General features: G+C 30.5%; 1 protein-coding gene across 2 annotated transcripts in view; it reads left to right on the top strand.

Moving 5' to 3' along the window:
* The window catches only part of LOC129229866 (serine/threonine-protein kinase ULK3-like), an 82010-nt gene that overhangs the window by 22902 nt on the left and 45551 nt on the right, over positions 1 to 13557 (top strand). For both annotated transcript variants that reach the window (XM_054864245.1, XM_054864244.1), the window contains exons 5-8: positions 242 to 385; positions 2976 to 3058; positions 5439 to 5594; positions 11634 to 11739. In XM_054864245.1, coding sequence (XP_054720220.1) covers positions 242 to 385; positions 2976 to 3058; positions 5439 to 5594; positions 11634 to 11739 — 489 coding nt within the window. The remainder of the gene's footprint in view (positions 1 to 241; positions 386 to 2975; positions 3059 to 5438; positions 5595 to 11633; positions 11740 to 13557) is intronic.

Genomic DNA, 13557 nt, shown 5'->3' on the forward strand with positions numbered 1-13557 from the left:
ACATTTTTAGTTGACATCATTGGTCAATTCGTAAGAGTTGCAATGAGGCTTTTTTTCAGCTTCCATATTTATAATTATACATTGTTAACAGGTGTGATTCAGATCAATCATATATTTTAATTTTTGGTTTGATTATTTTTCTTCCTGCTTTAGGAACTATTTTATTTGCTATGAAAAAGAGTTGGTGTAATTTTTTAACTTTTTCCACTTAACCTAGGAATTTATACAATTGTTCTTACAGATTTTGGTCTTGCTCAATATTTGAATCCTGACAGTGAAGCCACTTCTATGCGTGGTTCACCTTTATACATGGCCCCTGAAATTCTTCTAAAGCACCTTTATGATGCCAGAGTAGATTTATGGTCTGTTGGAATCATACTATATGGTAAATTTCGGATTTGTGAATAACTATTTCTCAGTGTTAAGGATTGCCAAGCTAATATGTAGTAGTTGATTGCTTGTTTGTGTGATTCTAAATAACATTTAATGTGAAAAATCTCTTTTGTTCTTGTTGCTATTTATCTTGACTTGCAGCCTATATTTTTAAAACTGAAAATTTCCATTATAAATTGAGAGCAATTGTTTTCTAATTTCTTAATAAGATGGTGCTGCTTGAAGTTTTGACAGCTGCTAAATATGCAATTCATACTTCTAGGCTGTAACTTAAACATAAGGTGCTCTGTCAAAACTGGATAAATTCTTCACTGCTAGAATATTCACTTGGAGTACGGAAAAAAAAATTATAACTAAGCCAAAGAGCTGTATCTTTATGACCCATAGTGCTGGTCTACACTCAAAATCTATTAGAGTAAAGATTTACTCATTCCTTTTCATTTCAATGTGATATAAGTGAATATAGTGTTCAAAATGTTTATTTAGCTCTCATTTCCTTGATAATCAGAAAGTAATTTTAGGATAGTGGGAACTTTTGCAACCTTTGTACTTTACATCCCTACCAACTTATGTACCAGTAGTTACCAGGGTTGGCCGAATTGGACCCAATTGGGTTGGACCCAATGGGTTTTTTTGAAAAAACCCATTTAAAAAAACCCATTATTTAGCCCACTTTTGGGTTTTTTAAAATTTTGTGAGAAGTTTTTAAAAAAATTAATTAATTTAAATACTTTCACAATTTAAACTTCTTTTTTATTTGTTCTTCACCACAGACAATGAACATAAAAAATGAATTTTGAGCTTTAATAGTATTTTTTAACTCTTAATGGCATTAAAAATATACTTCAAAGATTTTAAATAAATGTATTTAACTTTTTTCTTTAATTGGTCTATACATAACTCGAATTATCTTGACCAAGTCCTGTCACGTCTGATTTTCTCAATATTTGTAGATTGTACAGAGGAAACTAATCTAGTTAAAAGGCTTTCATGTAAATTATTTTCTGCTAACCAACATGTCACAAATCTCGAATAAACACAAGGTAATTTTTTTAGAAATAAACAGATTTTTCAAACGGTCGACAGAAAACAGAACAGGTACAATATTTTCATTATTTTACAAAAAAGGTTAATATTTCTTACCCTGTACACAGAAATAGAAAAACAGGCAACATAAAATTCAAAGAAATGTCTTGATTAAGCTGGAATTCAGTAAAAAGGGATTTAAAAACCAACTGAGGTTCTACAGTAGTTTTGCATAACAAAATGAAATACTAGAAAGTAAAATGCAAAAAAAAAAAAAAATGTAGTAATTAAAAACGAACGATAGATTTTATCACTCGAGAAGTAACTTTGCCTTATCTGTTGGTAATAATGAAAATTAAAAAATCTGAAACTTTAACATTCTTGGGATTTTTCGTCTTTTATACTTTTCTTCAGAAAACTCTGAATTTTAACTAGTTTTCCAGCTTTTTACCCGAAGAAAATTTTTGCACTTTGTCCATATACTTACGCTACAATATGCTACAAGTACCCCACATTTCCCCTAAAAAAAGACAAAAAAACCCACATTTCTTTTAAAAAACCCAACTTTAGTTGGGTTTTTTTGGGTTTTATTTAAAAAAACCCAAAAAACCCTGGGTCCATGGGCTTTTTTAAAAAAACCCGGGTTTTTGCCAACCCTGGTAGTTACGTTGTAATATGTCACTCAAAATGCTTTTGTTGGATTCACATCTCAACTTCCTTCCACGTTATTGTGGCACTGGGGAGTGCTTCCATGAATGTATTATAGCAATGGCAAAAGGGTATCAGGAGAAGTGGAACTCATTTTTGCTTGCAGACTATCGCTGGAATATCATGAGAAGTAGAAGATCCTCTGAAGTAAATTTTGGTCAGAAACAAAACAAAAAACAAAAAAACCTAAATAAATAAATACTCAGAATGAATAATTACATAGATAAGGGACCAAAAAGAGAAGTTCCATACGTACATTCATATAATTATATATCTTAGAACTAAGAGCTAACAAAAAACATTCTGATGCCATATTCTTGCTCTTCAATCTCAAACTTGTCGAAAATAACAATTTTTGTTCATGATAGAGACAATAAAAAAAAAAAAAAAAAAAACAATCATGATTGCTTATTCTGCAGTGCTAAGCGCAAAAGTCGTATCTGCAGCTTTGTTCAAAATGAAAAATTCTCGTTTAAAGTTTTGTGCCTCAATGTATTTGATTCAGATGCAACTTTTTCAAAAAAAATTTTAAAAATATTTTCTATTGACAAATGACAATAAAACTTTGTAATTAGGTGAATTATACAACAGAGAACCACCTGTTGACCGTAACTCAATTTTGATAAAAAGTGCAGATACGACTTTTGTGCTTAACATGGCAGTATTGTTCTGATTTGAGCTTAGAGGCAGTTCTTAGAATTTTTTATGTACTCCAGGTGAGAAATCTAAAAGTGCAGAGTTTACCTGGAGTTGATGGGACAATTTGTTTCCCATCTGGTGGTAAGTTCTATTTTACCTTGTTTCTATTCTTTGCTTTGCATCATTTGTTTTATGTTTTGTTATTACAGAATGCCTTTTTGGTGAAGCTCCATTCTCATCAAGTACTTTTGCAGAACTTGCAGAGAAGATTAAAAGTTCAAATCCTATCCAAGTATGATAGTTTCCTGTGAAAGTGCTTCTAAGACTGTTTGACTAAAATTTTCTTAATTCTTTCAATACTGTTTTATTAATATTTATGTTTTTATTTTTTAATGTATTTGCGTAGGATTATTTTATTTAAAAGCGAGTGATTGAGGATTTTTTTCTATCATAATTATACTTTTTTTATTTACAATTCCCATGGGCACAGAACGATAAGAACTGAATTTGTAGAAGCCAGGAAAAAAAAATTTTGGTGCCAGACAAATTATTTCTCAGAGTTTAAAGGCAAATTCAGTGCACCATTGCTTTTGAAATATTCTTGTTCTAAAAATCTAGTCACAAAGGTATTTTTCCATGCAACTTGGCCCCCAGGCTTTGTCTCACCTTAGGTCAGTGGTCATGGGTAAAGACGGAGTCATGTTTTCATCATATTGTTTTTATTGTTATCTTACTATATTTGCTTCATTCATTGTTATTCATAAACTTGAAAATCGCTCTTCAAAGTATGACGAGTAAAAATTTCTTCTACATTTGAACGAGGCCATTGCCTGTTTGGTGATATTTTGAACTTGAAATTGTAACCAGTGGAATAACCCTAAACTTCAGTAAGTAGTGTTTATTGTTGACCATTTTTTCGTTTCTTCATTCTCCTGAAATGACACAGTCTTACCAGCAAAACAGTTAAGTTACCGGATCGAGTTCAGCCCTGTCACAATAAAACTCTTCCAGCATGTTAAACATATTATCAAATTATCATGCCCTGGCGCAAGTTTCATTGTTGAAACTTGCGGGTTACTCGATCATTGGCTATTATTTGTATGAGAATGAAGAGAGGAAAGCAAGTCTAAAACTTGAATTAAACTAGCATTATCTTTTCCAGTTAGAGGAATTTCATAGGTTTATAAGGAAAATAATCAAGTTTGGGCATCTTTCTAGTATACCTTGAAATGTAACTTTTCAAGATGTTTATCAATGAAAAATATTGTAAATGTTTTCTGCTAAAATATGAATAAACTGAAAAAATAACAAATTCCATGTTTGATGTGAAAAAAAAAAGCTCAATCTATTTATTTTCATGTGTTTCTCCTTCAATAATTTGCTAATTGTTGGTCGATACTGTCACGCCATGGAGCAATTTGGAGTGAATCTCTCTCAATCAAATAAAAAACTGTTGCCCAAAAATCTTATTTGTTTTCTCAAAATTAACTCAACTCATGCTTCTACTAAACAGCCACTATAATTTGTATAATAATAAACACTGTTGTTATAGTAAATTGCTTTGTCAACTCATATTTGTAATTTTACAGGCTAATGCATGGCTTAAAACTGAGCTATCACAAAAACTCAACTTGAAAAGAAAAGGAAAGTAAAAGGGCCAATTATTTCAAAACTAGCTCATTGCAAATTATTTTTACCTAAAATAAATAGACAGCACTGCCATTTTAAAAAAATAAATAAATAAGTCTCATATTTAAAAGTTATTTAAACAAAAAATTCCTATGAAGATTTATGTAGGTAGAAAGCAAAACGATTTTTGTGCCTCCTGTAAAATTTTAAATCGAGTTGGTTTTGATACTAAATGCCTTTAGGAAATGTATATTGGCAAAAAAAAAAAAAAAAAAAGCTGCATATATCTATTTTAGGCTGTGATAGTGCTCCTTCATTAGTGCAAAAAGTGCTCAATACATAACAAGATAGTTGTAAGATTCATTTGCACTTTTCTTGTTGTATGTTTATTTACTTTTTGCACTAGTGGAAGAGGTTTTGTTGCAGCTTGAAATAACTGTTTGCAGCGTTTTGTTGACAATATGTGCTACAATTATTCTTTTTTCCTCATCTTTATTCATAAGATGATTGTTATTTATTGGACAATAATTCAGTAGGTGAATAGAATAGTTAATTGTTTGCAAGATGCATTAGCCATCTTCATGACCCGCATCTTGGATGTGTTACTTACTACAGCTACTTTAATTGCTAGTCTGCTAAATTTTAAACAATTCTTGTTTATTGTGCATCATTTAAATTAAAATTTAAATTAATTTTAAGAACATTGGTTAGAGCTTATGTTTTTTTTTTTTTTTCATTTTAATTATTTATATTGAATAAATACTTCGGAAGTTTTTGAAATAAAAAAGGTGTAAAATTTTGTATTACTGAAGTCAAGCATAATATTTTAAATTAGCGCCAAGTTTTGTCATTAAAAGACAAAAAAGAAAGAGAGTGAATTAAGTTCTAATTTGACTCTCTGCAATAGTAATAACAATTAATATAGTACTCTTAAAGAAAAAAAAAATCCAAGTTTGTTGTATCTTTAATCTATTATGATACTATGTTTTTACAATATTTTGAGCATATCTCTAGGTTTACAGATGTATGAACATGTTTTTTAGCTTCCATATGGTGCGCAGGTATCAGAAAAATGCAAAGATTTGATTTTGAAATTATTGCAAAGGGATCCTAATAAACGTATAACTTTTGATGAGTTTTTCAATCACCCATTTGTAGATCTTGAGCACATGCCTACTGAAGAAACTTATTCAAAAGGAGTAAGTATGGATAATTATAATAAGAATATTTACAGCTTTTAATTCAGTCTCCGTTCTAAAATCCTTTTTTCCCCCTTCATCTGGTTTTTGATGGAAACTTTTTTAAAAAGTCTCTTACTTTATGCAAAAATTCACAAGGTGTTTTTTGAAAATTTGGGTAATGTTAGCATTTTTTAATTTTACAATTCCTTTTTCGTATTGTAAAAAGTGCTTGTTTTTATTCAAGGCAAAAATAAATGTGGGTTTTGGTATTTTTACTTGATTTCCAGTGGTTGAAAAACAACAGAATACTGTCATAAAACAAAAAATTAAAATTAATTAGTCCAAAATTTTCCCCATTTACTTCTTTCAAATTAATCTCTTCTGATGTTTAATGCACTACTTGTAAATAATTATGAAAAAAAAACATATATTCTTAAACCATACCTTAAAGAAATGATGCATAATATTTCATATGACTAAAAATTCCTCAGAACTTAAATTTTTTATTCAAAATTTTTCCGAAATGTATTGCATTATATTTAAAGCATTGTAATAGATGAGTCAACTTAGCAATCTCGTGTATTATGCACAGTTGTGTTTGATGTGCCTAATCGACATCAGATGCCAAATTTATTGTTTGCAGAAGGCTTTACTAAACAGTAAAATTTTTTACTGATTTTTTTTTTTTTTTTTTTTTTTTGTATGTGTAGTCAATTTTTATAAATTCTAAGAGTCAAAACTCTGGTGACATCAAAATTTGTTGTCATCCCCCATTTAATGTTCCTGTGAGACATCAAAATTTGAAAAAAAAAACTTCTTAAAAATATTTTTATAACAAAAGTTATGCCATTTTTGAAAATCTAGTTAGTGACAATTCGTATTTGATTAATGCAATTTTTTTCATACATTAGTAATGTGGTATTAATGTTGTAAGATTTTTGTTGCAAGTTTCCATGCTTTAAATGAAGCATTTCCGATATTCTTTGATCACTGTAGTATTTTTAATGAAGGCTTAATTTATAGGAATTTAGATAGGAATATTTCATATTGCTTTATTATTTTGTATTGAAATAGTTTTTTTTTTCATTCAAAATTAGTTATACATCTTGTGCATGCAATGGATAGAAAAGTGCTATATTCATTTCTAATCTTCAAAACTACCTTTTTTAAAAAATTAAATTATACACTATTTGTAAATTGACAGATTTATTGCATCATTATTTTATTTTCTCTAAAATAAAATCTATGCATTTGTAGAACTTCTAGAAACATCATTCAAGTATACAGTAAAAATTTAAAAGTTATGTTTGAACTTTTATTGTGTAGCTAAAGTTCATTTCCAGCTAAACTTTTTTCCCCTCAAATTTTTTATATCTATATTACACAAGGTTGAGCATAGGAGGCACAAGAAATTTGCCAATCTACATTTTGGTCCTTACGGTGAATGTTTTGTATTATAATTTGTGCAATTATAGTCTTTTTGTGATTTTTAATTTGTTGTAATTCCACTGCTTTGTGTTATCATACCTGCAAAAATACGGTTAGTATATTTGCATATTATTCAGATATGCATAATATTTATGTATTGTAGACAATAATTTAGTTCCGAAAAGTAACAAGTTGACTATAATTACTTGATTCTCCTCTCCTCCCCCTCCTTTTCTTTCTTTAACTATTTGTGTGTTAAATTAATAAAAAAAAATCTTTGGGGTGACTTTATTTGTTTTGGATCTTAAGTTCAATGCCTTTTGTAACGGTAAGCATATGAAAGATAGGGTTCATCAAACTGAGCCCAATCCGAAAGAACCCGCCTGGTTGTTTTAGGGAGGCATACTCGAAAAACCCCAATATCTCGGTAAAGTGGGCTTTTCACAATTTTCTACATTTTGAAATATTTTCTTCAGAAACTAACTAAATATGGTTAAATAGAAGTTCAGAAATATACGTCTGGTTTTCTGGACAGTCTAACAATTATTAGAAATTTAAGCTGCATAATACCCGTTTCCCCCTTTTTTTTTTTTTTTTTTGAAGTACACTTGTTAGACTAAAATATGCGATAATTATTTCGATCAAGTTCCAAGATTTTTTTTTAAATTGTTTGGGTAAAATGCTTTGATTAACTGAAACTGGCCATCTCCTTTTCAACAGCAGCTCAATGCAAGGTTTCCGAGAGAAAAGTCATTCAAAAATTCGATTTCAATCTCCTCTCCCTGACATCCACCCTAACTCAAAATACTAATAACTTTGAGATATGAAGTAAAAACGTACACTGTGTTCCAAAATTAAAAATTTACTGATTTTTTTCTTTTGGTAAATAATATGCCAAATGTATTTTTTTCCATATTACATCTTAATATATAAAAAACTTCTGTGCGGACGTTTGTCACCAAAAGGCTTTTAAACGGCTGGACCGACTTTGATCAAATTTTTTGTGTGTAATTAAGTTATGGCAAGCATGGTTTCGAAGCACGATAGATCGAATCGCAAACGTTTTTGTTAATTAATCAATTTAAACATTGGATGGATATATCTCCCAAATGATTAATATTTATTTTAATCTATTGTTGAGTGAGAACTGAAATAAATATTTAACCCATTGCCAAAGGACAATAAGAAAGCCAGTTCTGCTTTTTGTAATGAATTTTCCTACTGCGATATGTCAATTGAGACTAGATAAAACGTAAAGAGAGAGAGAGAGTGAAGCCTTCATTTCTTAAAAGCAACAATTTTAGGTCCCAAGATATTTTTTAAAGTCAAGTACTGGTAAAGTAAAATTCACGCAAAACATGTGTTCTGTCGTCGTAGTTGAACCATGTGACCGGATCGGTGCTTTAGGGTTTCCTAATCCAAACGATCAGAAAGTACCGTCCCCAGCAACATTTTTTTCTCGGCTCAAATCCATCTGAGTTTTGGCACCAATATCCAGAATACTTTAACAATAAACTGATTAGTTTGATAATCCTTCAAGGAAAAGATGATGGAGCTTAAAGACGAAACAAATTTTATTTTCGTCCAGATAAATTACAACAGGGGCAGGGGCGGCATTTCAACATTTCATTTGGGGGGGTCGAGTTTTTTAAACATGAATTTTCTCAATATGGAATAAAATACCAGTACATTTTTTTTAAGTAAGGTCATTAAAGAAATTCAAATTTTAATTTCCACGCTTTTAATTTATTTTATAGTAAACTGTAACAGAAAAGATCTTGATACTGCCGTTTCTAAAGTAAATTTTTAATGTTCGATTTTTGGAATCCAGAAAAAAAGGAAATCTTGACACTATATTCCGTCAATGTCCAGTGGCATGCTCTTGGCAGTATAGCTGAAGATGAAAGTCTTGCTTGTCCCATCATCCATCATGCACCAAAAAAAAAAAAAAAAAAATCTCTAACCTTCTGAGACACGAAAATGATCTTTCACAGTTAGCTGAGTTGATTGGAATCGGCGAAAAATAATTGAAGCTACAAAGTTATGTTAGAAAATGCATCTTTAAAACTTTTTTCTTTAAAAAAACCACGCAAGTTTAAAATTTGTGCTCTAGTCTTCATTTTTCATAATTGAAGTACACTGGCTCTTCACAAAACAATTCTTTTTGCTTCGTTCAACAACTTTTACATGTAACTGAAATATTTTATTTATCTTGTTCAATAACCTGCACATATAATATTGAACTTAGATTTATCACTAAATCTTGTGTTAATTTCATTAGAAACTGAATGAATCTATTATTTGATACAAAATATTGAGCCAGACATAGGACTTTGCATCATCATGTGAATTTTTGTCACTTTTTTAAATATTTTCTTAAATGGGTCTAATAATTCCAAATGAACAAGAAACTCTTATAATAGGAGCTCAATCAAGAGTTCTAGCTTTAACTTTTGAATACCATTTTGTACCTCTCAGTTAAAGAAATACAAAAGTAAACCCAACAAAAGTATTTGTTGATGCACGAATTTTTTTCAAAAATAGCGTGTCTTTTGTAAGAAGTTTCCATGAAAGTATACAATGTATTGAATTGCTCAAATATGCCTTTTAACAGAAGGAATCAATGTTCACTCACTAACTGAACGTACATTTAAAATATAAGCGCAACAATGAACTCAAAATACCACGGAACTTCTCGTAAAAATCGGGCCAGTCACACCTGTGCACTGCCCTTTCACATTAGAAGCAGAAGCATCATCTTAACTCTGAACTTAAAAGTATGAGGCATTTAACCCATATGAGGAAATTTCTTCTTCAGTTGAAACAAACTTATTCTCCATCTGTTTTTTATTCTGGAAGTTCTGAAAATGATTCAGGAATTTTAAGTTATTACCCTAATAGCGAAAAACAGTTTCTTTTGTCTGCACAGGTCTCGAATTTCATCAAATTTACTAAAGATTGTCTGCAGATTTTTTTTTTTAATTATTGCATATGATCACTGATTCGCGCGTTATGTGAATTGAATTTCCCGATTTCTGAATATTTTGCGCAAAATATTTGGGGGTGCAACCGCCCCCTCTTGCTCCCCCTATTTGCCGCCCCTGAACAGGGGAGTTCTGTACACAAAAGATCAGTGCAATGGAAGATCTTTATTTTTGGTGAAAAGAACAAATTAGGCAATATCTGAAGTTTTAAAAGTTTTCGTTCAAAAGATCGAACCGCTAATCGGTCGGAGTTAGCTTCGCTCACTGATCCGCTGGAACAACAATAGAGTTTGTCATCATTTGTTTACATTTTAAAACTACTGTTAACGTAATTTATTGTACTTGTTGCTTAGTTGGCGAAATATTTCGAATGGCAAAGAATTGTTTTTCGTTTTTTAAAGAGTGTTTCGTCACTTTAATTGAAGAATGTTTATTTTACATCGGGGGGGGGGGGGGGGGGGGGGGGGAGTGATTTTCGCTTATTCTAAGAACTGTTTTTACCTTTATCATTTTTTTAAACGACATTCTTTCGATTGTTTTATTCTTTTTCATATGGGGGATGTTGCAGCGGGATTTTTCGTTTGTTCTAGATGATTAGTTAACACTTAATATCTGAGGACGCTTCTTATCCTTTGAGTATGGCTGAAGGAACATTCCATCATGTACGGGAGAAAAAAAAGTTAATAAAACACCTTCGCATTTGGCATTAGATAAATTAAGTTGTAATAAATGTATGCATTCTGACACCAAGCAGCTTAAACATTTTCTTTTTACTTGTTTTTTCAACAAAACGGTTCAAACACTTGATAGTTTATTGAAGTTTTTGAACTTTTCAATTTACAAATTTTGAACAGAACAACGTCTGTCGGGTCCTCTAGTTTTCCTATAAAACCTCACCCCAGGTGTTAATTATATTTTTCCCGAACATTACTGCATAAAGACGCTCAAAAGACATTTGCCCAATGGCCCCGATCATGCTTGGCACAGGCCTGCTTGGGGGTCTGTAGCAAACTTCTTAAGAAAAAAAGTTTAAGAAACATTAAATAATACTTAAATTTTGAAACTAGAATTTTCACCTTCAAAGTAAAGAGTTGTCTTTTGAGCCCTACTCCCCAAAATTTCAAGGTACAGTTTTGCATTGTGAAACTGTTCTCTGCTTCGACAAAACTGTGTAGTCTGTCCTCACATGAATATGAATGTTTGACATAACTTGAAATCTACCTTCCAGGATATTTGCCTCACACTGAAAGGCAAATACCTTGGTGATTGAAGATCCTTCTTCATATGCTATAACTGAAATGAATAATCAATATTAAGTAAAGCTTTAAATCATCAGAAATTCACTGCAGAAAGTAGTTCATTGTTGCAACAGTGCTCTTTCTGTTGTTTGAAAGAATAATTTTCTATTTTTCACATAGTATGAGTTTTCAGAAATCTGAAGTGTGTAAGCTGCAATCATCTTGAAGTTTCAAAATGCTATAACTTCACATTATGGCACCGTCTTTTTCTAACTTAGCATGTTTTTAGTATATTCTAAAGTTGAATATATTTGTACTTGTTTATATGCCTTTTGTTTAGTTAAAAATATTATTTTCAAGCTAAAGGACACATTGATGCTTAGTTTTCGCTTTGATTTTTATTGTAGGTAGAACTTATACATAAAGCAGTTAAATCTGATGTTGACGGTGAATATGAAAGTGCTATTAATTTTTACAGTCAAGCGCTGGATTACTTGGTTCCACATCTGTTTCGTAAGTCATATATATATATATATATATATATATATATATATATATATAATTTTATTTTTAGCATTAGCACTTGAACGTAGGATTCATTGACAAGAGTGCACATAGATAGTGCACTCAGCATAAACACATGAAGGCAAAGTAAAATGCAAAAATGCAACAGGGTAAAATATAAAAGGTAAACTATAAAAATATAAAATGTAACAAGTTAAAAATAAAAAGGTAAAATTTACGAATGTAAAATTGAAAAAAACGTAAAATGCAAAAGGATAAATGCAAAAACAAGAAAGAAGTTAATGTCAATCAGTTTGTTAGTTCCTGTAGCTTTTCTCTGGCCTAGTCAAATAATGTGTAAACTCTTATATGTACAGTCGACTCACGCTACAACGAGATTCGACTTACGCAAAATGGCTATAACACTATTTTTTCACCAGTAAAGAATTTTAGACCTAACTCAAATTCCTCACCCGCGACACGAAAATTTTCGGAAGAGAAACATGGTGTGTAAATATCAGCTTTGTTATTGGCTACTAAGAATATTATTTTCATGAATGGACCTACATCCCTTTAGCATCATTGACAGCGGAAGTTCCCACACTGCACTAGTTTGAAACATTGAACTATAAGTAAGGTGGAATGACTACTGCCGATTAACTCTTTTGTAAGACATGGTCCAGTTTTGAAACAGGTTTTTGAGGGTACTTGAGGGGTGACAGCAGTCTAGACGGCAAAACATAGCGTCTCTCGTATAGGAGCCATTCGAAACGTTTGCTAATTTCATCCGAGTAAGTTTATAATTAAGATAAAAAAAAACTCATGAATAGATCCTACATGAAGGTTTGAAATTTACTCATCCTATTACTGAAGGAATTGGGTGTGAGCTTCTTCAGGAATCCCAAATGATTTCAGAAATTATTGAAATTTACATAAATATAAGATTGCACTCCCATGCTAAATACTTAACAATTCACAAATGTCATAAAAATACTGCAACAGTGCATCAAAAATTGAATAAGATGATATTATTGAAAAACTGTTAATTATTTATAATCTGGATGAGAGCCGATAAGTAAATTTCATGCCTTCTTTTATAATATCAAAGGGTTGCCAATAGCAGCTTATTTTTTTCTGTACTTTTAGTATACATAATTAGTATTTAGTAACAGGGAAAAAAATAGCCTCTTAGTGTAAGTCCCCCCTTGACTTTTTTTATGCTTGAAATGACAAAAATAGCAAATTTTGAACCACGGTTTGACTTAAAAATGGTTAAGTAGACTGAATAGATACCTAATAAAATGCCATATAAACAAATTTCATTAAAATGTATTTAAAAATTATAATTTTACACAGCAAACCGCTTTCAATATTTATTAACTATGTTTACAAAACAGAATTTTTGACCAAAACAAATATATTTTTCAACGGCTTTTATATTTAAAATGCCTTAGAAAATCAAGTTTTTGTTTCGTTTTAAAAGGTAACGTAAACGCTTCTTGCCCTATTTTTCATTTTTTCTTTAGTCTAGGCCTTCATTAAGGTTACATTATTCTTCATGAAGACCTATAAGAATCAACCTGTTTTTTTATGGGCTTCTAGTATGCATAACTGTATATTCATACTATTCATTCACTATTTCATTCACTCAACAATTTTTTTCTCATATACTAATTAATGTATTCATTTACTCTTTTATTATTTCCTTTTCTTTTTATTTATTCATTCATTCTTTTACCTACTTTTGATCAAAATTATCTGTAATAATCGAATAAAAAATACTTTATTCGAAAAAAAAAATGTGTGAAGTAATCATTTGTAAAGTTA

The sequence above is a fragment of the Uloborus diversus genome, chromosome 9, assembly GCF_026930045.1.
Source record: "Uloborus diversus isolate 005 chromosome 9, Udiv.v.3.1, whole genome shotgun sequence".
Lineage (NCBI taxonomy): Eukaryota > Metazoa > Arthropoda > Arachnida > Araneae > Uloboridae > Uloborus > Uloborus diversus.